The sequence below is a fragment of the Hemiscyllium ocellatum genome, chromosome 2, assembly GCF_020745735.1.
Source record: "Hemiscyllium ocellatum isolate sHemOce1 chromosome 2, sHemOce1.pat.X.cur, whole genome shotgun sequence".
In the NCBI taxonomy this organism is placed as follows: Eukaryota; Metazoa; Chordata; class Chondrichthyes; order Orectolobiformes; family Hemiscylliidae; genus Hemiscyllium; species Hemiscyllium ocellatum.
The window spans coordinates 30,935,080-30,960,007 of record NC_083402.1 but is presented as its reverse complement, the minus strand read 5'-3'; the positions used below and the strand labels follow the sequence as shown (position 1 = coordinate 30,960,007).

The 24,928-nt window shown below is 41.4% G+C and overlaps 1 protein-coding gene across 1 annotated transcript in view; it reads left to right on the top strand.

Moving 5' to 3' along the window:
* The window catches only part of LOC132822257 (sorbin and SH3 domain-containing protein 2-like), a 306,243-nt gene that overhangs the window by 163,680 nt on the left and 117,635 nt on the right, over window positions 1–24,928 (top strand). The window contains exons 10-13 of the mRNA XM_060835395.1: window positions 6,152–6,218; window positions 8,683–8,730; window positions 13,388–13,574; window positions 17,214–17,328. Of these exons, the coding sequence (XP_060691378.1) occupies window positions 6,152–6,218; window positions 8,683–8,730; window positions 13,388–13,574; window positions 17,214–17,328 (417 nt within the window). The remainder of the gene's footprint in view (window positions 1–6,151; window positions 6,219–8,682; window positions 8,731–13,387; window positions 13,575–17,213; window positions 17,329–24,928) is intronic.

Sequence of the window (24,928 nt, the reverse complement as noted above, 5' to 3'; positions counted from 1 at the left end):
TCTGCAAAATATTATTGTTGAAACTGGTGTGCACTTGTTCCTAAAATCACTGGCATCTCTTGACTCCAGTCACACTTGAGGATGTGTAACAAAATAATAACATAGTGAATGTCTGAAGTATTTGGTATCTTGACCCAAACACCCCTGCCATACTGTATTGACCACTTAGGTATTTATGTTTAAAGGGAGTAATTTGCCCTTTCTTAGCTGCCTATATGTTGTAAGTTTCATTTTTGAGGATTTCTTTTAAATGAGAAATTGGGTGCAAGTAAGTCAACAATGTCACCTCATTAAATATGCCATGTGAAGATCTGTCATGGGCTTAGAGCAAAACTCTTGACCACAAGTGCTCTACATATAAAATGATGAAAAAAATATTTTTGACTATCTTCCTTAGAGTTGTCACTTCCAATTTAAAATTGAAGTGTCCTATTTTGAATATCCTGACTCATCTCACCAACACGCCCTTTCATTTTATTTTTGCTGCATGCATTTTATTCCATTAAGCGCATAGGCCACTGATTTTTTTTTTAAATTGTGCAGCCACATACTCATACTTATTAAAGGGACCGACATGTGTTCTGCCTTTGCTAGAGCATTGTTGCATAGCAACAACACTCAGAGGAAATGTTGCACTTCTCCGGCTTTCTCTCCCAGCTTGATCAGGTGTACCCGAGAACTCTGTGGGAAGCTAGAGAAGTGATTGCTGGGCCTCTTGCTGAGATATTTGTATCATCAATAGTTTCAGGTGAGGTGCCGGAAGACTGGAGGTTGGCTAACGTGGTGCCACTGTTTAAGAAGGGCGGCAAAGACAAGCCAGGGAACTATAGACCAGTGAGCCTGGAGGGAATCCTGAGGGACAGGATGTACATGCATTTGGAAAGGCAAGGACTGATTAGGGATAGTCAACATGGCTTTGTGCATGGGAAATCATGTCTCACAAACTTGATTGAGTTTTTTGAAGAAGTAACAAAGAAGATTGGTGAGGGCAGAGCAGTAGATGTGATCTATATGGACTTCAGTAAGGTGTTCGACAAGGTTCCCCATGGAAGACTAATTTGCAAGGTTAGATCTCATGGAATACAGGGAGAACTAGCCATTTGGATACAGAACTGGCTCAAAGGTAGAAGACAGAGGGTGGTGGTGGAGAGTTGTTATCCAGACTGGAGCCCTGTGACCAGTGGAGTGCCACAAGGATCAGTGCTGGGCCCTCTACTTTTGGTCACTTATATAAATGATTTGGATGCGAGCATAACAGGTACAGTTAGTAAGTTTGCAGATGACACCAAAATTGGAGGTTTAGTGGACAGCAAAGAGGGTTACGTGGGATTGCAATAGGATCTGGATCAGATGGGCCAATGGGCTGAGAAGTGGCAGATGGAGTTTAATTCAGATAAATGCGAGGTTTTTTAGATTAGATTAGATTACTTACAGTGTGGAAACAGGCCCTTCGGCCCAACAAATCCACACCGACCTGCCAAAGTGCAACCCACCCAGACCCATTCCCCTACATTTACCCCTGCACCTAACACTACAGGCAATTTAGCATGGCCAATTCACCTAACCTGCACATTTTTGGACTGTGGGAGGAAACCCACGCAGACACAGGGAGAATGTGCAAACTCCACACAGTCAGTCACCTGAGGCGGGAATTGAACCCTGGCACTGTGAGGCAGCAGTGCTAACCACTGTGCCACCGTGTCGCCCATATGTGCTGCATTTTGGGAAAGCGAATCTTAGCAGGACTTATGCACTTAATGATACGGTCCTATGCAGTGTTGCTGAACAAAGAGACCTTGGAGTGCAGGTTCATAGCTCCTTCAAAGTGGAGTTGCAGGTAGATAGGATAGTGAAGAAGGCGTTTGGTATGCTTTCCTTTATTGGTCAGAGTATTGAGTACAGGAGTTGGGAGGTCATGTTGCAGCTGTACAGGACATTGGTTAGGCCACTGTTGGAATATTGCATGCAATTCTGGTCTCCTTCCTATCGGAAAGATGTTGTAAACTTGAAAGGGTTCAGGAAAGATTTACAAGGATGTTGCCAGGGTTGGAGGATTTGAGCTATAGGGAGAGGCTGAACAGGCTGGGGCTGTTTTCCCTGGAGTGTTGGAGGCTGAGGGGTGACCTTATAGAGGTTTACAAAATTATGAGGGGCATGGATAGGATAAATAGACAAAGTCTTTTCCCTGGGATCGGGGAGTCCAGAACTAGAGGGCATAGATTTTGGGTGAGATGGGAAAGACATAAAAGAGACCTAAGGGGCAACTTTTTCACGCAGAGGGTGGTACATTTATGGAATGAGCTGCCAAAGGATATGGTGGAGGCTGGTACAATTACAACATTTAAGTGGCATTTGGACGGGCATATGAATGGGAATGGTTTAGAGGGATATGGACCGGGTGCTGGCAGGTGGGAGTAGATTGGGTTAGGATATCAGGTCGGCATGGAGGGGTTGGACCGAAGGATCTGTTTCCATGCTGTATATCTCTATGATTCAATAACTCTTGATGTAAATCATCAACCTAGTTTGGACTTCTAATGTTCGTGTATATCTTTCTTCTCTAGCTGAGGTAAATTTTTAAGCTTGAGGCACTAGTAACGCATCATCTCTTTCAATCCTTTTGATTCTTTGCCATTTGTTCATTTTGGTTACTCGGTTTTCTCATTCCCAAATGTACCTCCTCACCCCATCTCTGACCCAATGCAACTAAGATCTGTGTTCCCAGACCCATCGATTATTGTCACAATACAGCTGGAGATGGCAATTCTTTCTACACTTCTCGTTAACCATCATTCCCTCAGCCCATAACAGTACAGTTGAGATTGGAGGTTTGCTATGGAGGGATTTGGGATTGCGGATGTCTGTCTTGACATTCTCCCATTTCAAGCTGTTGTATTCACCAACACTGATTTCTTTCCCGTTCCAATTGGAACAATGCAATGGCCTGCAACTCTAAATGTTTCTGTGGTAACTAATGTACATCCTACTCTGTTAGGATTGTTGAGTGTTGAGATTTCTACTCAAGTCCTGTTAATGCAGTCCTGATCTCTACCGTTGATCACATCCAACCCATGATGGGAAATGCTCAGGATGATTTAGGATATTGATACTGCGACAAGGAACTGCTTCCATACCAAGCAGCCAATCAGCTTCAACCACAGTGCGGTCTTTCTTGAGGAGATTGAATGGGAGACATTACCGTGTCAGTGACCCATGTTCACACGGAGTTGGATTATGACTAGCGATTTTCATCCAACTGGATCCTATAACAAAGAAGCCCTCCATTGTAGCAGCTTAGGCAGTTACATATATAACACCTCCTTATTTAAATTTCTACATTTCCATTTTAACAATGTTATTAATTTATTATTCTATTCTGATGTAGCTCTTGATTTAACCAATCTGGATCTATTGTATCCTGAATAACACTCTGCTATTTCTTCATGTAGCTGGGGAAAGACAGTTCACACTGAGTTCATTCTCTTTATTAATTTGATGGCTAACACACTAGACTATCTTACTATTTCATACTCAGAATTGCCATTTACTCACAAAAGGGTTTCTTCAAAAAATATTTGAGAGACGCATAGTTTCCAGACAGAAACTTTCACAGGCCATGATACTAATTCCTCAAAATTAGTTGTTTCCTGGGGGTTTACACATTTTTTATAGTAAAATACAACTTGTATTCAGTGGAATTGTTTTCCTCTTACCTTATTTGCTTTCCATTGCTCAAACTCAATTTGAGTTACTATTGTCCTTTCCTCCGGTTCTTCACCGCGTTCACATGTCTGAAAGGTGAGCCGTAATTGACCAACTTTACAGAATTCTCTGGAGCAAAAGTGGAGGAAGGTAGTATCAGGAAGAGGTCATTTAGCTCCTCAAATCCATGCTGCTTGTATAAATATCATCAGCAGATTCTGGAACCTATAGATAGAGGATGGTCCACCACTCTAGTGTGAACCAATAAGCATTTACTAACTATTTACATCATCAGCACAGTTCAACAGCACTTCACTCGAACCTTCTTCACACAGGCCTCAGTTCCATGTGATCTGACAATACTGCGGATGCAGCACGGCTCTTAACAAAAAGCTATTGACCCCTATACTATACCTTAAGCAGAGATAGATAGGTTACTGATTGGTAAGGAGATCAAAGGCTACGGGGAGAAGGCAGGAGAATGGGGTTGGGAAACTTATCAGCCATGATTGAATGATGGAGCAGACGTAATAAGCCAAATGGTTCAATTCTGCTCCTTTTTCTTGTGGTGTTCCCCAAATTTACTGATAAACCACTTACATTTCTATCTTGCTCTTTTTACCCCTCCTCCTGTCATCTCTTGTGTTGATGGCCTCAATCTCCGGCAGTGTTCTTGGCTCTCTAGAGGGTATGTAGGATCATGTTTCTGTGCAGACATCTCCTGGGAAGGCACTGAGCTCAGCATGTTGCGAGTTCTGCTTTTTAATTGGTAGCACTCTGGAGAAAGGTTAAGCTTTTAGTTGCTTCTGCTCGATCTCTTACCTTGCCTGAGATGTTGCGAGCTGTCATTTCTCTCTCTCTCTCTCAATGAGATAGCAACCCAATGGCCTGGTAGGGATGTGATGACTTTATTAGTTGTTCCTGTTAGTTGCTCCTGCTTTAATGAATGAACTTCAATCAGCTCCTGGGAAAAACTGTGTCATCTACTGCAAGAGATGAAGATTAAAATCATAGCTAATCCATAACTGAATCACGTAGAAGAGTCTGAATGAGAAATGATGTTCCTGCTCCTCCTGTGAGAAATCTTCTGGTGGTGGTGATGCTTCTCCGACAGTTTCCTCAGCTTGAGGCTGCCAGAGGCACTGTGGAGAATCATATCTCAGGAACTCCAGCAGTGAGTAGGAGTTTGCTCTCATCAACAATACAATGAACTTGAAGGTTCAGTGAAATTAGACCCTGTTGAACATTTAGACCAGCACTGGGATTTGGAGGAAGCTCTTCTGTAGCATCTGCCAACTTTGCTTAAAACAGATTCACAAAATCATTACACGACAGATAGAGGCCATTCATCCCATCATATTTGTTCTCCCTGTCTTCTCCTCGTAACCATACACAATGTTCCTTTCTAAAAATGCAGTCCAACTCCGATTTGAATCCACAATTGATGCTGCCTCTACCACACTCTAAGGCACTGCATCCAGATCTAATTATAGCTTGTGAAAAAGACTGTCACCTAACATTTACTTTTTTTGCCTAATACTTTTAAAAGAAAACCCAAACAATTCAAGACTAGGTAATTTCTCTACAACAGCTATGATGGTATTAGGAAGGACATCTAATTTCAATCCTTCTTAACACAAAGCAGTTTCTGTGTTTCTTTTTCTCGCGAGACATGGGTGTCCCTGGCTGGCCAGCATTTATTGCCTGTCCCTAGTTGCTCTTAAACTGAGTGACTTACAAGATCACTTCAGAGAGCAGTTGAGAGTCAGCCACATTGTTGTGAGTTGTATGCTAGACCAGGTAAGAACAGCAGATTTCCTTCTCTGAAGGAATCAGATGGTTTTTCTGACAATCAGCAATGGTTTCGTGGTCATCAGTAGGTACTTAATTCAATAATTATTTTTAATTGAAATTAAATTCTAGGTTTGAACCTGGGTCCCAGGAATGTTAGCTGATTTTCTAGTTTAACTGCCTCTTTGTAATACCACTATGCCATTGCCTCACTCATTAGATTGTGATTGATGCTGCATCGAGTCTTCAGTGCAACGAAGCAGTCATTTGACCAGATTAGAGCGGTGCTGGAAAAGCACAGCAGGTCAGGCAGCATCTGAGGGGCAGGAAAGTCGTTGATTTTCCTGCCTTTTGGGTGCTGCCTGACCTGCTGTGCTTTTCTAGCGCTACTCTAATCTTGACTCTAATCTCCAGCATTTTCAGTACCCACTTTCGCCCAGTCAGTTGACTAGTCAATGACTGTCAGTATTTCTAAGATCTGAGTAGGTATTAAGTCCAAATGTTGACATTTTCTAACCAAATGATTGGAAAAAGTAATGTTTACTTCCACTTTGGGAGAATAATAAATTCCTAAGTTCTGTAAGTCGAATAAACAAAGAGAGAGTGTGTGTGTGTTTTACGTATTGGTGACTAATTTAAGCTTGCATTTGTAATCTAGACAGTGGATCGACCCAAAGACTGGTATAAGACGATGTTCAAGCAAATACATATGGTCCATAAGCCAGGTATGTTTGAGACTGATGTTTGAGATAAATGATTAACATTTTGAAATTAAACTGTGAACCTCTGAGTTTTAATTTTCATGCTGTGTTATACAACAACAGCTTGTGTTTATCTTATCTCCCACTTAATGTAGAAAAACATCTCAAGGTGCTTCACTGGAGTACAGCGGAAAAATATGGGTAACCAAAGACTTCACCAGAGCATTTAAGGAGGAAGGAATGGTTTAGGGAGAGCATTCCAAAACAAAGCACCTATAAGGATAAAGACATCATCATTGAAGGAAAAAGAAGGGGAAGGGATTATCTTAATAATATTGTAGCAAAGGAATATTCTGGAATATTTCTCTGGTGGAGGGATGGTTACAGATACGATCGGCTGAGGCTACGGGGAAGGATGTCAGCAAAGGACAGAAACGTTAGGCAAATATAACTTGGTGCAGAGCAGTTTTTGCATGAGCTGAGTGTTTCAGAGTGTGGAGGCTGATTTGACTATTGTAGTGGCTGAGATTCGAACTTCATGGTGAGGGTTGCCAGCAACGGATGAGGTGAGGCAGGGATGGAGGTTGGAGATGTTCCAGAGGTGGAGGACAGCCTCGGGTGACTGTCCAGGTGGAGTTTGCACATTCTCCCCATGTCTGTATAGGTTTCTTCCAGGTGCTCTACTTTCCTCCCACAGTCCAAAGATGTGCAGGTTAGGTGAATTGGCTGTGCTAAATTACCCATAGTGTTCAGGGATGTTTAGGTTAGATGCATTAGTCAGGGGTATATGTAGAGTAATAGGGTGGGGTAATGGGTCTGGGTGAGTTACTCTTCGGAGGGTCAGTGTGGACCTGTTGGGCCAAATGGCCTGTTTCCACACTCTAGGGATTCTCTGATTCAAAAGAAGTAGGTGTAATGGACACACTTCACAATTTCCCCATTGATGATCATGAAAACAGGACTTAGGAAGATATGTAACTACCCAGGAGCAATTGTATGCGTTACACCTGATGATAAAAGGTACAATTACTTCAGGTGTTCCCAAACTGTGGCTGGTTAATCTAAACATTCACCTCCAAGACACCATTAATTTGTTGATAACCAGTTTTTAATGATAAGCCAGTGAAAACAAAACATATAAACAAACTTACTGAGGAATCTACACAGGAAAAACTTTCTTCTGTCTCATTGTGAAAAAATTTTAAACCTGAGGGAAGACTCCACTTACTTTATTTTAAATGTACACCTGGCAGCTAGGTTTTTGGGAATGATGAAGTGTTCAAAACTGAGTACACATCCTATGTTCAGCATTGCCAGTGGACATGAACTAAACCTTGACAACTTGCATTCAGAGGACAGCTTGCAATGTACCAACTGGCTTGGTGTTCCAACAGGCCACTTAAAAGGCTGCAGATACCAATGTGTTTGGCATAGCCTGCTGAATCTAAATCTTAATCTGATGTTCTTTATTAAAGAGATGTTCTTACATGCAGCCGATGTCCTCCTGAAATATACTGGACATCAGGCAAACTTTTAATCAACCTCTATTTTAGAAGCTGATACAATACTATCCAAGTTGTTACAGTCCAAAAGCCACTTGGTGACAGATGGCACTGGAGCTCACCTCTACTCGGAATAATTTATTTTCAAGTAAAACTTTACCTGTGTGTCCTTTGTGCTGCAAACCATTTTAGAAGTTGCTCTGGGATTCCGAGGTTGGCTAGAGTAAGCCCTTCATTTATAATGTCCAGGGCTGTTAGTGGAGACCTGCTTGAACATGTAACTGTTACAAAAATGATCCTCAAGTGTTCCTGTTACCAGAAAAGAAACATTTTGTATCTTGTTCTCTGTGCCATGCACATTTATGGACTGATTGCCTAGGGAACACATGCTGACTTTCAAATGGCTTTGAAAGCGAATCCATTTATTTAGAAAGGCTGAGATTTTTTTTATCCATCCCTATGCACAAGGCAGTTGTAATAGCTGTACCCGACCACAAATCCTGCACCCAGCTGCTTTAAACGTTGCATTTATTTTATTGTATTGTCTTTTTATGTGCTTTATACAAATCTGCAATGTTCCATTTTTCTAGTAGAACTTATGCTTTCAACATGTTCCTTTTGTTTTGTAAAACGGTTGGCTTCTAACTGACATTATGAACCAATCATTTGAGAGCTTTGGTTGCCTTAATGCCACACTGGCAAGCAAATAATGAAGGGTGGGCAGTTGACGTAGTGAAATGTCAAAATTAGAGTTGAGTGGATTTATTCACTAGGGATTTAGGGAATTAGGGGGATACCTATCCTGTGATACAAAGGTAAATTAAATGTATTGCAGTCTGAAGTAGTTAGGGTCAGTTTAGTAAGGATCCACTTCGATGCAAGTGGTTCACAATATATAAGATTGGAAATAAAACTATTAGTCCAATTCCATTATTACCACAGCTGGCAGTAAACCACTTTCAACATGACTTTTTATTTTTTAACAGATGATGATACAGATGCATTCAATGCTACATATGCATATGTTTATCCTGGTAAGAAATTTATATTGTTTTGTTTTAGATCTCAAACTAAACTGGGAAGCAGCTTTTCCTGATTGAGCAAAATCCATGTAAATGTACCATCGCTGACCTCCATTCTCAATCTTCACCCAGCAGGCCCTCTTTGTAAATTCCCATCTCATTGACTGTCTCTGGGCCATAACCCCATTAATGACCCAGACCCACCAATTGATGGTTAACTGGTGGTCCCATTATTGTCAATCCCAACACCACAACATGATGAAATAAATTCACTTAATTCCCATTCTCCACTTTGGAAAGACCTTTACTTCCCTTTTCCTTGAGCCTGTCACTCAAACTTACTTCTGTCAGATATCCTCAGGGTCTCTGCATTAAATTAAGTAATCTAACTAATAAAAGAAGAACAGATTTCTTTCTTAATTTCAAATCCAAAGCACTAGACAAACTTTAATTCAACCTCTATTTCAGAAGCTAATACAATACTTTCCAAATTGTTACAGTCCAAAAGCTACTTGATGACAGACCATGCTGGAACTCATCTTTACTCAGAATAATTTGTTCTCAAGAGAAATGTTACAAGCATACATCTTCTAACTCAGCTATCCACCTTTTCAGTATTGTCTTTTTCGAATTTTGTTTTAGTCAATGTGTTTGGACATGTTTTGACACATTTACATTGCTAGCACAACCCAAAGCAAGACATTACCTCTGTGCTATGAAATCCTAGTGTCTTTTTACTTTATCGATTTTTTTCTATTGTTTTCAGGGATGCTATTACATACATATGGGCATTGTTTTTACCACTATCAAATCAGCTGTATTATCAATTAAAAGAACAATGATCCTTACCCACCAGGGCTAGTGCAACAATAATAAATAAAGCAGAGGGAAAGAGGAGAGAAAGTGACTGTTTGTATTTTTCTGTAGTGTCTCTTTATAATTGTTCATGTATTTTATCTAATCGACCTGTTCAGAGATGTTGCTGGACACCTCTAGAGCTGATGAGACTTGAACCCTGGTCACTTGGTTCAGGAATAGGAACTCTGCCTCTGCACCACCCGCTATAATTGCTCAAATGAAACTCCAATTAATACCTTCCACCTGCAGATAATTTAACACACAGATTTACAATTAACAAAGAACTCATGTGGTGTCGCGGTAGTGTCCCAACCTCTGAGCCAGGAGACCTGGGTTCAAGTCCCACCTGCTCCAGAGACGTGTAATAAAATCTCTGAACAGGTTGATTCATAAAACAAAGTTAGCACAAGGTAAACCATTCTTAAATGTTATCTATAACAATGCAGTCATTACCTACGTTCATCAGTTGTACTTGCTGTCTGATGATTTTTTTTCCGCATAGTCTTTTGATTTTGTGATTTCTGTTTTTCTCCCCACTACCCCATTTCCCCCCCAAAATTAAAAAAATTAAAAAATTGCCCAAGAATTAAAAATGTTGCAAATGCCCATGGTCTGGTGTAGGAACTGAAATAACTGGAAGGACACAGCAACCCAGTCAGATCCTGGATAGAGATTATACAGGTTAGAGATTTGCACGCTGGAACCAACAAGGTTGTTTCACTGTTGACAAACTTGGAACTACGAAAGATTGAACTTAATATGTTTTACATCAGCTGTTTATCTAAATTTTATCAAAAAATTTAGACAGGGATAGGGTGAGTGGGGGAATGTGTCGTTATTTTTAAAGGGTAATGTTACTACATCAAAATGCCCAGTGGATCATTTTAACCTGCATGTGCAATGAATAATTCCAGCAGCAATGAATGGTGCCGTATTAATTGTTTATCATTGGAAATGGTTCAATCTTCATTTTGATGAAAGCTCAGTTAAAATAGCAATATAAAAGGTTCCTCCACCAGACTTGGAGGTTGAGAGAAGAGTTGGCAATGAAGGTGAGATATTAATAGCCTCTAATTCTTGTTCAGGTAGAAACCTGACCTGCCCAATATGCCAAAACATTTTCTTCAGATATTAAATTTCATTGCTCATCCAAGCATGAAAAGCTTACAGAAAACAAAAGATGTTTCAACTGGATGCATTTTACTCATTTTATGAAACGCCTTTTCATCTTCAACTTTTCTTTCATGTTTTAATTACTTTAAATTGGGAATGCAATAAGATTGGGTTCTCAGTCATTTCATACACTGGCCTTTTCAGTTTCAGGACCTGCATTCAAATCTAGTGTAGACAGACGAGATGAGAGTCTCTTTGTGCTGACTAGAAAGAGCTTATGTGAAATCAGATTGAGCAGTTCCTCACCAATGGGTGTGTATATTCAGCGCAAAGCTATAATCTCTGGCTTACACAGATTATGAGGCAGTTGCGACAAGTGGAAAAGTCATACTGACCTTCATGCTCGAAAATATTAGTGACCAACATATACTACTGTGACAGAGTAGAAGAGAATTTAAAGTACAGTATAGCATTCCAATATCCAAGTTGATAAATGCCACATATGGAGTGATAGTTCTGGTGTGTTCTTTTCTGCAAAAAATGGTCCCTTACTTTGAAACCGAGCTCTTGCACTTCCTTCCGGGTACCTGCACATGGTTCCACAGAGGCTGGCATTTTCCAGGGTATCAAACAAAAATATCCACTCTGCAGTTTTGCCTGGAGAGTGAGTGATCCTAATCTACCCAAACATGGAGAGCAGAATCACCAAGTATAATAGAAATGAAACACTGTGAAGGTTGGAAATCTGAAGGAAAGACAGGGACTGCTGGAGAAGCCTGGCAGCATCTGTGAAGAGAGTTACAGAGTTAGGGTTTCACATCTCATGTGACTCCTCTTCATCTCTCTCCACAGATTTGGCCTGACCTACTGAATTTCTCCAGCACTTCCTGTTTCTGTCACCAAGTACAAATTACCTTGGCCTGGTTTGCATTTACAGCAGTAATGAACGATAGTCAGAAACATACCTCCCGTTCTTTTTTTGCCTTCTAACCTCTGCCAGCCCAGTGACACAAGCCAAGATATTCCCTTTGCTTCAACACCTGCTAACTTGAGCCACAGGGATCAGTGCTGTGGTCACAATTATTCCCAATATAATAATAACGTGGATGAGACAAGTGAATGTACTATTGTTCAGTTTATGGAAGCCACTAAAATAGATGGGAAGGCTAGTGATGAGGATGACATAGAGTTCAGAGAAGGGTATAGACAGGCTAAGTGCCAAAAATTTGGCAACTGGAATTTAATGTGGACAAATGTGAGATTATGTGAGAATAAAGGAACTGAATTTGTTTATATGGGAAAAGACTGCAGAAAACTGCGGCACAGAGGGATTTGGAGGTCCTTGTGCATCACAACAAGCTAGCATTCAAATTCAGTGGATAATAGGAAAGGTGTATGGATGTAGGCTTTGATTTAAAAATGGAATGGAGTATAAAAGATAGGGAGGTCTTGCTAAAACTATGTCAGACACTGGACAGATTGGAGCTGGAATATTGTGGTCAGTTTTGAGGCCCTTATCTCAGGGTTCACAAGGTTAATTCCAAATATGAAGGAATTTTCTGATGAGTTGAATAGTTAGAAAAATGAGAGGTAACTTCATTGAAACATGTAAAATTCAGAGCAGATGTTGAGAGGTTGTTTCTCCATGTGGGAGAGTCTAGGACCAGAGGACATGATTGTAATAAGGACTCACCCATTTAAGACAGGTATGAGGTTGAATTTCCTCTCTCAAAGGGTAATGATTCTGTGGACCTCATTACTGTAAAGATTGCCAAGGTTGGATTGTTAAGTGTATTCAAAGCTGAGATGGACAGGTTTTTATGTAGTAAAGCAGTCAGAGTTATGGAGAAAAGGCAGTAAAGTGGAGTTGAGGATTATTAGATTAACCAGGGACTCATTGAATAGTAGAACAGACTGAATGTGCTGAATGGCCAACTTCTGTTCCTGTGTCTCATGGTTTTATCAGCCAATACAGCACAGATTCTGAACAAACTTGGGAACATCCCAGTCTTTCGGTTTGTCATGCCATCATGATGCATTTCAACAGTGGAAAATGAGTTGGGGATCAATACAAATATCTGTGACAGACCACATCTGCACAATTTGTATTGAACAAATGAATTAACTTTATTTCTGATATCCAATGAGAAAATATTTAGTATTGAGACTTAGGTACAAGCCCAGATCCATATCTGTCCAGCATTGGTGGAGACTACTAAATATTTTGGAATTTTGACAGTGCTCTTTGACAGAATTACTGAAATCCCAGAAGTGAAGCTTTTTTTAACTATGATCGATGCAGTTTAGGAACCTCAACTTTGTTCATGAGACAGAAAAAATAAAGATTCCTACATTTCTGTACATGGCATTCGGATTAGTCTGGTCCTCCTCCCACTCTTTTGCAGTAATTTCTGCAAAAAAAGTAAAATTAAGGGATTTACATCTTACTTCTATTGAAGGTTATATTTGGAGGCTGTGCCAAGAAGGATGAAGGAGCGTCGCTCCGAAAGCTAGTGTGCTTCCAATTAAACCTGTTGGACTATAACCTGGTGTTGTGTGATTTTTAACTTCAGCCGCTAAGTTTGAGATGGACCTGCAGAGAAAAGTGAACATTGTTTTGCTTGTATATAACATTTAGAAAGCCACACATGTTCTCTTCTACTGAAGATTAAAAAAATCTTTCATTGTTTTGTACTAGATAATTACAGCTCATTCACCTCTGTTCAGGCGCACCCACCTCCCAAGACACATACTTATCGGCCTTTATCAAAAAGTACCTCAGACAATGGTGTTGAATTCTACAAGGAATCTGCTCCATTACCACCACCTCCACCTGTTCCACCACTTTCACAACCAAGACTGAGAGAAACAGATTCCACCGAAAAGTAAGTGCTGAGTAAAGATGTTGTGCGGCAAGAATGGTAAAATAGTTGAGGTTTGTATAATTAATTATCCAAGGACTTGTCAAATTCAAAAGTTAAATGAGAGTGTTATTATTTGATGAGGCACATTACGTCTCTTATTGGCTGAGTTGAATTTTCAGTACTAAAGAGATTTGCCAGCTTTAAAATGATCTGAGTGCAGTAGATTTAAAGTTGAGTGTATACATACTTAACATTTTTGTTGGAGAAGAGATAGGAATGAGGGCTCATGCTAAGTATTTACATGCCAAAACAAATCTGCTTGCAGCACTGTAGAGCATCTATATATTTCCCTCCCTCACTCTGCTTTTTGGTTTTTACTGGGGGGGGGGCATGAAAACGTTGCACAGGAGTCCCATAAAGGGGCAGTGCATAGGGGGAATCAGAGTACATAGGCTGGTGTGTAATCCAGCATCCCTTAGGTCCTGCGGCCAGATTCAATTATGGGTCAGTGTGGGCAAATGCCTGATCCATACCCTGGGTTTCTCCAGTCGCCAATGCAGAGACTGTATTGGGAATATCTATACACTAAGGATGATGACCTTCTTCTCCTACCTGCTATCCCAATCTGAGGCCCACCAGCAGTTTGGCAGCATCACCAGCACCACAGACAGAGGTGACCAATACTGAGGCTGTGAGGTGTAGGGGTGGGGAAGGATTGCTGAGTCTGCATTGAGGTGGTGCAATGAGCTGCGTACATTTGTTGGTTTTGTTATTGGCCAGGCCCATTCAGTCAAGCCTGGGCACCAGACGGGTGAATCCTTTAGTGAATGTAACAATGTCAAAACCACGGAGGTGGTCATTAGCGTTGGGTTAGGGACTCTCTATGGGTCACTAAGCTTTGATTGAGAATCTTGCCTCTCACCAACTTCAGGTAGCTGCTCAGAGGAGTTCCAAATTTGATGATTGATCTCCATGCAGTGGAAGGAGCATCCTGATCCAGTAACACTTCCAATATAGCAATTTAATTATTTTGACTGGCTGCCCACCTCCAGTCTGTGGGCAGCTGAGCTGCTGCCAGTCTTGCCCTGGCGCCATCCTGTGGCAGCAGGAAGACATCAGGCTTGTCTGCTCAGCACCAGGGCAGAGTCAATAGCTAACTAACACAGGGGAGTGAGATTTGTTAAAAAGCAAAATACCATGGATGCTGGAAATCTGCAACAAACACAAAGAATGCAAGAGAAACTCAGCAGGTCTTGCAGCATCTGTGGAGAGAGAAACATAGAAAAAAGAGACAAACCAGATTCAAAATGTAAACTCTGTTTATGTCTCTACACATGCTGCCAGATCTGCTGAGTTTCTCCAGTGTTCTTTCTGTTTGCTTCCAGGACGTTAATATATTGCTGATTAATAGATTGTAGTGGATGTGGCAATGGCAGGGGAGGTGGGCACAATGATGTGTCTTTGTGATTGTGAACTTCTCAGCCTGCACTGGGGTAAAGTTGCAGCCCTCGCAAGTTTATCTATTCCAAGCAGCATTAGCAACATCAGCCACACTGCCTACTCGATTTAAGAATAGACTGTTCTCAATGCATTTGAAAACGCACTGTTTGACATTTCCATCCAAAATGCTAAAGTGAAAATGGGGAATACGTTGACAAACCATTTACAATACTACTTGCTCAATATATGGGAAGCAAGAATAGGACAATGCTGACTGGCTAAAGATCGTCATTACTATGATGGAACTTGAAAGGGACATGCTCTGATTTATTATGAGTGTGACCCTGAGAATCCATTGTCGATTGTCAGAAAAGCTCATTTGGTCCTTTAAGAAGGAAACTTCCGTCCTTACCTGGTCTGGCCTACATGTGACTCCAGACCCACAGCAGTGTGTTTGACTGTTAACTGCCTTCTAGAATGGACAATAAATGCTGGCCTGGACAGTGACCTGTGAATGATTTTAAAAATAACTATCTGCGTTAAAAGCTGCTTACTCAAGTTTCATGAGATGTGAGGGAGCATGCCTCACTACTGGCTACCGGAATATTCAGATATCCATTGTAAATGCCAGGAGCAAGTCTGCAGGGATCAAAGAGGCAACAGACCCACCTTCCAGAGAAACACCTTGAGCAAAGGGAGTCAGTATGTGTCACCTTCATTGGTCTCACCAAGACAACTGACCATGTGAGCATTCAAACTTCTGGTGATAAGTGACTGCCAACTGACTCTGCTCGTTCTGATCTCCCTTTGCATGAAAGGATAATGCCCCAGATCAGCCCCATGGGCATCATGGGAACTGTGGGAGATCCACTGTGCGGTCAAACAGGGCAATGGTTCTAACGCTGATGTTCCGCCATATTCTTACTGCTGTCATTTGTCCTCAGGTCATCTACAGAGGGAGTCTACTTATTGACCAGAACTGACAGAAAGCTGCTTAGCCTTGCCCACCTGATATGCAAAATAAAGATAGTCACCTCTAAGGAACTTTGTCAGAGGGTTCCAGACATAAGATCATTAGCCCAGTGGAATTTGAACATCCCCAGTAATTCATGTGGAGTCGGCTGCATTGGGATTTCAAGCTTGACACAGCTCCTCTCCAACTTGTATGAATAGTTACCTGGTCCTAAGAATTTCTGGATACCATCAGGCTATGACTCAAAGAGATCCCTCCCCCCCGCCTTCTTTAACATTTGCTTTGTTCAAGGCCTGAATGATGAACATTGATATTATCACAGCTAGGAATGTCGCAGGTCAGAGATAGAATTTTGATTTTAACCCCTTCAAATCTTTGCCTTTCGATGTACAGGTGAGCTGAGGCAGGTCTCTCTCCTGTCTCTCTGGGTGCTATTGGAGTCCTGATGTTGGAACTGTACATGTAACACTGGTCCTTCATTTAATATATCTTTACTGTGGGGCTAATATAAGTTTCATCATTTTTTACCATGAAAATGGAAAAATATTTCAATTCCAACCATTCCCAATTGAAAACAAACATGAAAATTAAAGTATATGTCTCTCATAAATACATTGCTATTAATCAGATAATAATTTGAGTCATTCAATATTATTTTTGGAAATGATTTTTTTTTTCTTTTTAAACCCATTAAAGTATATTGCTACAGCCCATGTGCCATCTTTGTAATTTAACCCAGCATGACATCACATCAGCATTATGATGAGAGCGGGATGTCACTAGAGCTATTTTATTTTTCAAAAAGCGAAAATTACTCTGAAATTATTTTTCTTCATTGCAGGTTACAATGCAATACTTCAACAATTTTGACTAACTATCATCATGTCACTTAAAGCAGTTTGTACCTCTTCCCCAATGTATCTGTTATGCCTCCTTTTCTCCTTATAATGTCCACTGTATACTAATTTACGATTTGGATAAGTGGATTTCTGTCACCGGGAGCATTGTTATTTGTGTTCTTTATCACAGCTAGTGTGTATACTAACTAGGTTGACAGTCCATTTTTACTACCTAAAGGTAACCATATGAGTACCTTGTGCATTTGTTAAAGATTTAATTTGTGCACTGTCTCTGCGTGTTGTGGTCTGAGAGTCCCAGACTATTTCATATTCATGTAAATTGTTGACTGTGATGCTGATGATGCAGTACACGTAACAAATGCGATGGCTTTCACTATCATTTACTAGGAATGACTGGGATCCTCCTGACAGAAAAGTTGATACTCGGAGATATCGGGCTGAACCTAGAAGCATATTTGAATATGAACCAGGAAAGTCATCAATCCTAGAGCATGAGCGACCGGTAAGAAACTTGTTATGATCTGACTTCCTTTTGTGATATGAAATGAACCAAGAAATTCTGAATTAATAAATTTATTTTTGCCAAGGTGAGATAAAGTAGTTGTGAAGACCAGTCAAATTGGTTTTGGACTCATACCTGGCTGTTAGAAATGATTTATTTTTTTAATGTACTCAGTGTGGGAGAAGACTGAGTTGGCATTCCCTGGACTTCGTAAAGCTTCCTCATTTTCAGCGATCATTCATCATTACACAAAGATTGTGAGCATTCCAGTTTAGTAGCTGAGACAAGGGAACAAATTGCAGTCGAGTGTATGACGGACCCTGAGGTGAAAATGTTCAGACTTTGCAAAATCGTTGACCAAAGGACTTTGCCATTGTTCTAAATTTGGATGTTGGGCTCAAAGTCTACCAGCAGTGAGGCCATTGGGAGAGATTGTGAAATTGGACCACTTGTTTCTACAGATGTTGTGGGCAGCATTGGAGGTAAAGAACCAAGATGGGACACCAAAAGGAAGCACTGTGTGAGTAGGAAGATAGATGGGGATGGAATCAGTTGAGGAACATAATGGAAAGATGTTGAGGGAGAAAAGCATGGTTGACCATATAAAAGATGGCAGATACATCACAGTGGTTCAGTGGTTAGCACTGCTGCCTCACAATGCCAGCAACCTGGGTTTAATTCCAGCCTTGAGCAGTTGTCTGTGTGGAGTTTGCACATTCTTCCTGTGTCTGCTTGGGTTTCTAACAGGTGCTCCAGTTTCTTCCCACAGTCCAAAGATGTACAGGTTAGGTCGATAGGCCCGTAGAGGGCTGAATCTGGGAGAGATGTTCTGCGGAGGGACCTGTTGGGTCAAATGGCCTGTTTCCACACTTGAGGGATTCTGTGATGAAGGAGGAGGGGGTAACATTTTCATAATCTGAGAAGATATAATTTGCAATTTTTATTTAGGTCATTTCTTTCTTTCTTTCCTTTTACCCACTGAGTCAAAGCTTCCCCCAGCCCCAGGTGTCATTCTCACGTCGACCAGGATAAAACCAGTGGATCCCAATTGGAATAACATAAAATTTTGGTTGGGCAGAAACTGAAGATTTTGAGTTGCTAGCCCAATATTTCTTTCCAGTAACTTTGGTGGAAATTATTGGAGTAGTCAATTGCCAAGATTTAGCCAATCAGTTGAAGATTGCATGATGTCAAATAAATTAACTTGAAGGAACCTGATTTGAAATGTCATAACATTCAAGACTTTGGGCTAAGTGTTAGAAAGTGGGACTTGTGTAGATGTAGAGTAGTTTTGTCAGTGCAGGTTGATGGGCCGAATACCCTAATCTGTACTGTTTAATTCTATGAGTCAATGGATATTCAAAGTGTATGATGAAGGAAATAATATTTGAAGAAAAAAAACAGTGGTTTTAGTGTCTGTTTCATATGGTAACAAACTAACATAAAATCTTGTATTAGAAGCAAGAGTAGGTCATAGGTCAGGTTGAAGCTGCTTCACCATTCAGTTAATCTGATTACTCCACATCTCTGATAATATTTCAGCTCCTTGCACATCAGGAATAACGACCCAGAAAGATATTTTCTGCCCTCAGTTCAGAATCTGCCCTAAACTTTCTGATCTGTACTGGAATAGTATTGGGGCTGCAATAGTAAGTCACATTTTCTCCAGTTTCCAATAGGTGATCACTGTTTATTGACTTCCGTAGGACATCCATATGTGGAATGCAGATCAGAGCAGGGTTACATTTTGCTTAGATGTCCCATCATTGACAGTCTTCAAAGTCTTGCTGACCAGGCTCAAGTCTGAAGGATGGCCAACAGTTTGAATCAATCATTATCAATATAGCTCTACCCTAAAATAAACTATCATTTTCTAAAGAAAGTAGGTAACAGATGGATAGAGGAAGAAGATTTTTTTTACTTTATTTGATCCCGGGATGTGGAGTCCTAAACTTCACTGATGATGTTGAGTACTACCACATAGCTGCTTGGGGCTAACATCAGAGAGCAATTAAGAATCAAGCACATTGGTGTGGGGCTGCAGTCACATCGAGGTCAGATCAAGGAAGCAAGGCAGGCAATTGGATAACATCATGTCATTCTTACTGAAACCAGTTTGTCAGATGATTTTAAACATCAAATTCTCAACCTGCCATTGTGGAACGTGTTTGATCTTTTAAAAAAAACGTTCTGCAGCATCATCTAACTGTTGAAGTTCTAAATTGGAGAAAGGCCAATTTTGACCGTATTAGGTAAGAACTTTCGAAAGCTGATTGGGGGCAGATGTTTGCAGGTAAAGGGACGGCTGGAAAATGGGAAGCCTTCAGAAATGAGATAACAAGAATCCAGAGAAAGTATATTCCTGTTAGGGTGAAAGGAAAGGTTGGTAGGTATAGAGAATGCTGGATGACTAAAGAAATTGAGGGTTTGGTTAAGAAAAAGAAGGAAGCATTGATAAGGTATAGACAGGATAAATCGAGTGAATACTTAGAAGAGTATAAAGGCAGTAGGAGTATACCTAAGAGGGAAATCAAGAGGACAAAAAGGGGACATGAGATAGCTTTGGCAAATAGAGTTAAGGAGAATCCAAAGGATTTTTACAAATACATTAAGGACAAAAGGGTAATTAGGGAGAGAATAGGTCCCCTCAAAGATCAGCAAGGCAGCCTTTGTGTGGAGCCACAGAAAATGGGGGAGATACTAAATGAATATTTTGCATCAGTATTTACTGTGGAAAAGGATATGGAAGATATAGACTGCAGGGAAATAGATGGTGACATCTTGCAAAACGTCCATATTACAGAGGGGGAAGTGTTGGATATCTTGAAACGTGTAAAGGTGGATAAATACCCAGGACCTGATCTGGTGTCCCTGAAAACTCTGTGGGAAGCTAGAGAAGTGATTGCTGGGCCTCTTGCTGAGATATTTGTATCATCAATAGTCACAGGTGAGGTGCCGGAAGACTGGAAGTTGGCTAACGTGGTGCCACTGTTTTAAGAAGGTGGTAAGGACAAGCCAGGGAACTATAAACCAGTGAGCCTGACATCAGGATGTGGGCAAGTTGTTGGAGGGAATCCTGAGGGACAGAATGGCTTTGTGCATGGGAAATCATGTCTCACAAACTTGACTGAGTTTTTTGAAGAAGTAACAAAGAGGATTGATGAGAAACAAAGAGGATTGAGTAGCAAGGTTAGATCTCATGGAATACAGGGAGAACTAGCCATTTGGATACAGAACTGGCTCAAAGGTAGAAGACATAGGGTGCTGGTGGAGAGTTGTTTTTCAGACTGGAGGCTTGTGACCAGTGGAGTGCAACAAGGATTGGTGCTGGATCCTCTACCATTTGTCATTTACATAAATGATTTGGAAGCGAGCATAAGAGGTACAGTTAGTAAGTTTGCAGATGACACCAAAATTGGAGGTGTAGTGGACAGCGAAGAGGGTTACCTCAGATTACAACAGGATCTTGACCAGATGGGCCAATGGGCTGAGAAGTGGCAGCTGGGATTTAATTCCGATAAATGCGAGGTGCTGCATTTTGGGAAAGCAAATCTCAGCAGGACTTATACACTTAATGGTAAGGGCTGAAAATGTGTTGCTGGAAAAGCGCAGCAAGTCAGGCAGCATCCGAGGAGCAGGAGAATCGACATTTCGAGTATGAGCCCTTCTTCAGGAATGAGGAAAGTGTGCCAAGCGGGATAAGATAAAAGGTAGGGAGGAGGGACTTGGGGGAGGGGCGTTGGAAATGTGATAGGTGGAAGGAGGTTAAGGTGAGGATGATAGGCTGGAGTGGGGGTGGGGGCGGAGAGGTCAGGAAGAATATTGCAGGTTAGGAAGGTGGTGCTGAGTTTGAGGGTTGGGACTGAGACAAGGTGGGGGGAGGGGAAATAAGGAAACTGGAGAAATCTGAGTTCATCCCTTGTGGTTGGAGGGTTCCTAGGCGGAAGATGAGGCGCTCTTCCTCCAGCCGTCGTGTTGCTATGGTCTGGCGATGGAGGAGTCCAAGGACCTGCATGTCCTTGGTGGAGTGGGAGGGGGAGTTGAAGTTTTGAGCCACGGGGTGGTTGGGTTGGTTGGTCTGGGTGTCCCAGAGGAGTTCTCTGAAACGTTCCGCAAGTAGGCGGCCTGTCTCCCCAATATAGAGGAGGCCACATCAGGTGCAGCGGATACAGTAAATGATGTGTGTGGAGGTGCAGGTGAATTTGTGACGGATATGGAAGGATCCTTTGGGGCCTTGGAGGGAAGTGAGGGGGGAGGTGTGGGTGCAAGATTTGCATTTCTTGTGGTTGCAGGGGAAGGTGCCGGGAGTGGAGGTTGGGTTGGTGGGGGGTGTGGACCTGACGAGGGAGTCAAGGAGAGAGTGGTCTTTTTGGAATGCTGATAGGGGAGGGGAGGGAAATATATCCCTGGTGGTGGGGTCCATTTGGAGGTGGCAGAAATGACGACGGATGAGACGATGTATATGGAGGTTGGACCCGGGATGAACTCAGATTTCTCCAGTTTCCTCATTTCCCCTCCCCCCACCTTGTCTCAGTCCCAATCCTCAAACTCAGCACCACCTTCTTAACTTGCAATCTTCTTCCTGACCTCTCCGCCCCCATCCCCACTCCGGCCTATCACCCTCACCTTAACATTCTTCCACCTAACGCATTTCCAACACCCCTCCCCCAAGTCCTCCTCCCTACCTTTTATCTTAGCCCGCTTGGCACACTTTCCTTATTCCTGAAGAAGGGCCCATGACCGAAATGTCGATTCTCCTGTTCCTTGGATGCTGCCTGACCTACTGCGCTTTTCCAGCAACACATTTTCAGCTCTGATCTCCAGCATCTGCAGTCCTCACTTTCTCCTACTTAATGGTAAGGTCCTAGGGAGTGTTGTTGAACAAAGAGACCTTGGAGTACAGGTTCCTAGCTCCTTCAAAGTGGAGTTGCAGATAGATAGGTTAGTGAAGAAGGTGTTTGGTATGCTTTCTTTTATTTGTCAGAGTATTGAGTACAGGAGTTGGGAGGTCACGTTGCGGCTGTACAGGATATTGGTTAGGCCACTGTTGGAATATTGCGTGCAATTCTGTTCTCCCTCCTATAGGAAAGATGTTGTGAAACTTGAAAGGGCTCAGAAAAGACTTACAAAAATGTTGCCAGGTTGGAGGATTTGTGCTATAGGGAGAGGCTGACAGGCTGGGGCTGTTTTCCCTGGAGCATTGGAGGCTGAGGGGTGACCTTATTGAGATTTACAAAATTATGAGGGGCATGGATAGGGTAACTAGACAAAGTCTTTTCCCTGGGCTCGGGGAGTCCAGAACTAGAGGGCAGTGCATAGACCTAGGGTGAGAGGGAAAGATATAAAAGAGACCCAAGGGGCAACTTTTTCACACCGAGGGTGGTACGTGTACGGAATGAGCTGCCAGAGGAAATGGTGGAAACTGGTACAATTGCAACGTTTAAGAGGCATTTGGATGGGTATATGAATAGGAAGGATTTGGAGGGATATGGGCCGGGTGCTGGCAGGTGGGACTAGATTGGGTTGAAATGGACCGAAGGGTTGGACCAAAGGGTCTGTTTCCATGCTGTACATCTCTATGACTCTATGACACTCCCACAATTGTAATATTTTAACTCAGTTACAAGAAAGGAATGTCGCTATATAGCCAAGGTAGAATGGTGTATGACTTGGAGGGGAGACAGTGTATTCATTTGCATCTGGAGATGGAGGTGGATGGTTTGGGAAGAAGCCATGGAGAATGGCTGCAGTGGACCCTGTAGATAGTTAGATGGTCTGGATTGCTGCTGCAGTGCACACATGGTGGGGAAAAGTGAATATTTAAGTTATTGAAAGGTATTCAGTTTCTTGTGTTCATGCAGCTCCATCTATCCAGACAAATAGTGAGCGTTCCCTCAAACCTGTGCCTTGTAAAGTGGACATGTTTTATAGAGTCAGGAGTCAGTTTAAAAAGAACCAGGTATTGGGGGGGGTGTTGTCCAAGTAAACCATTTTTTTCATTCACATTTGACTTTTTTCAATAACTTGAAGTACTGTGTTCAAACTCAACGACTGCATAATGTAATGGCATCTTACAATCAATCCTTACGTTATTTTCCGCACATTTTTTGCATCATCCTTAAAGTCCATTTGATGACAGGGAATCAGGTGAAGAGGTGGCCGTGATGACGGTTGCTTGGTTGGTATAGATACATCAGGTACGATTCACTTCTTTCATTGTGTGACAAAGAACATGTTGACATTTTTCATTCAGAGTGACATTCAGTACCTGAAATGTTAGCTTCAAACAATGGTCTGTGCCACTGTTCTGAAAAGCTCATTCACCCCAGGAGTCAATATAGATGAAAATCTTCCAAACATTTTGTGACTTGAATTGTTTCTTTCAATTTATTTAATAGTATCTTCCACAAATAACACTACATTTTATTGTAAAAGAGGCCCCAAAACAAATCTCAAATTGAGATAAGCACCAAGTGCATAGATGATCCTTTCACTGAAGACATAAGCATTAGAATCTCACCAACATATTACACTAGCATGAAGGGCAGGAGTGGGTTGTAAGTGGTAACATTATCTCATGTTTATACTAAGGACTCTCCCTTTCATTGAAGTTCCATACTGGAAGATCCTTGAAGCAGAGACCCTCTGTAAATATGCAAACATTTTAAATTTTAACATGGAAATGAATATGTATAAATCATGGAAAGTGTTTCTGCAGAAGTACCCATATATTTTAACTTAAAGGAGTATGCTGGTCAATTACAATATCAAGTCGCTGAGAGTTGTAAGTATTTGTTTAAAGCTACTGGGGTCTTGCTAATGCTCTGTACAGTTCTTAGCATTTGCCAAAAATAACAGAGGCATCAAAAGAGATCTATGAAAGTGCCAGAAGTCTAATAAAAGTGAACTAACTTCAGTGATGTTGATAGATTAGAGACAATAATGTTTTCCTTGGAGAGAAGAAGGGAGAGAGAGGTTTTATAAATTGATGGATCTGGACAGAGTAGAAGGGAAAACTCGCTCCTACTCACAGATGGACATGAGACCGAGGTTACAGGTTTAAGATAATCATGATGAGATTGTTCAAGGTTATTAAAGTTTGGAATGTGCTGTCTGAGACGGTGGAGGAGGCAGGATCAATAAAGGCAATTGAAGACTGAATTGGATTATTACCTGGAAAGGAAGCACTTACAGGGCTACAGGGTGAAGTTGGGGGATTTATGACATGAGGTGAATTTCTCATTTGAAGAGCTGGTGCAGACATAAACTGAATCACTGTGCTATAATAATTTGATGTTCTGTGATTCTGCAAAATATGTGTAATGTTATGTATGTATCTAGCAGTGCCACCAATAACCAGCGCAAGAACAAAGGATGTTGTTATGCCTTTGTCAGTAATCATTGTTTGGTAATGCGGTAATCATATCACAATTGTTTTTTCCCTAATTTCTCTGTGCAAACCTCTCTTGATGATTTTCAATGCTTTTATCAAATTTCCTGTGCTTTTATTGTAATCAAAATATGATCATTTCTAGTGCTTAAATTTTGTGTTTTCTTATTAAGGAAAATTATCTCTAATTTATTATTTTTAAGATCATCT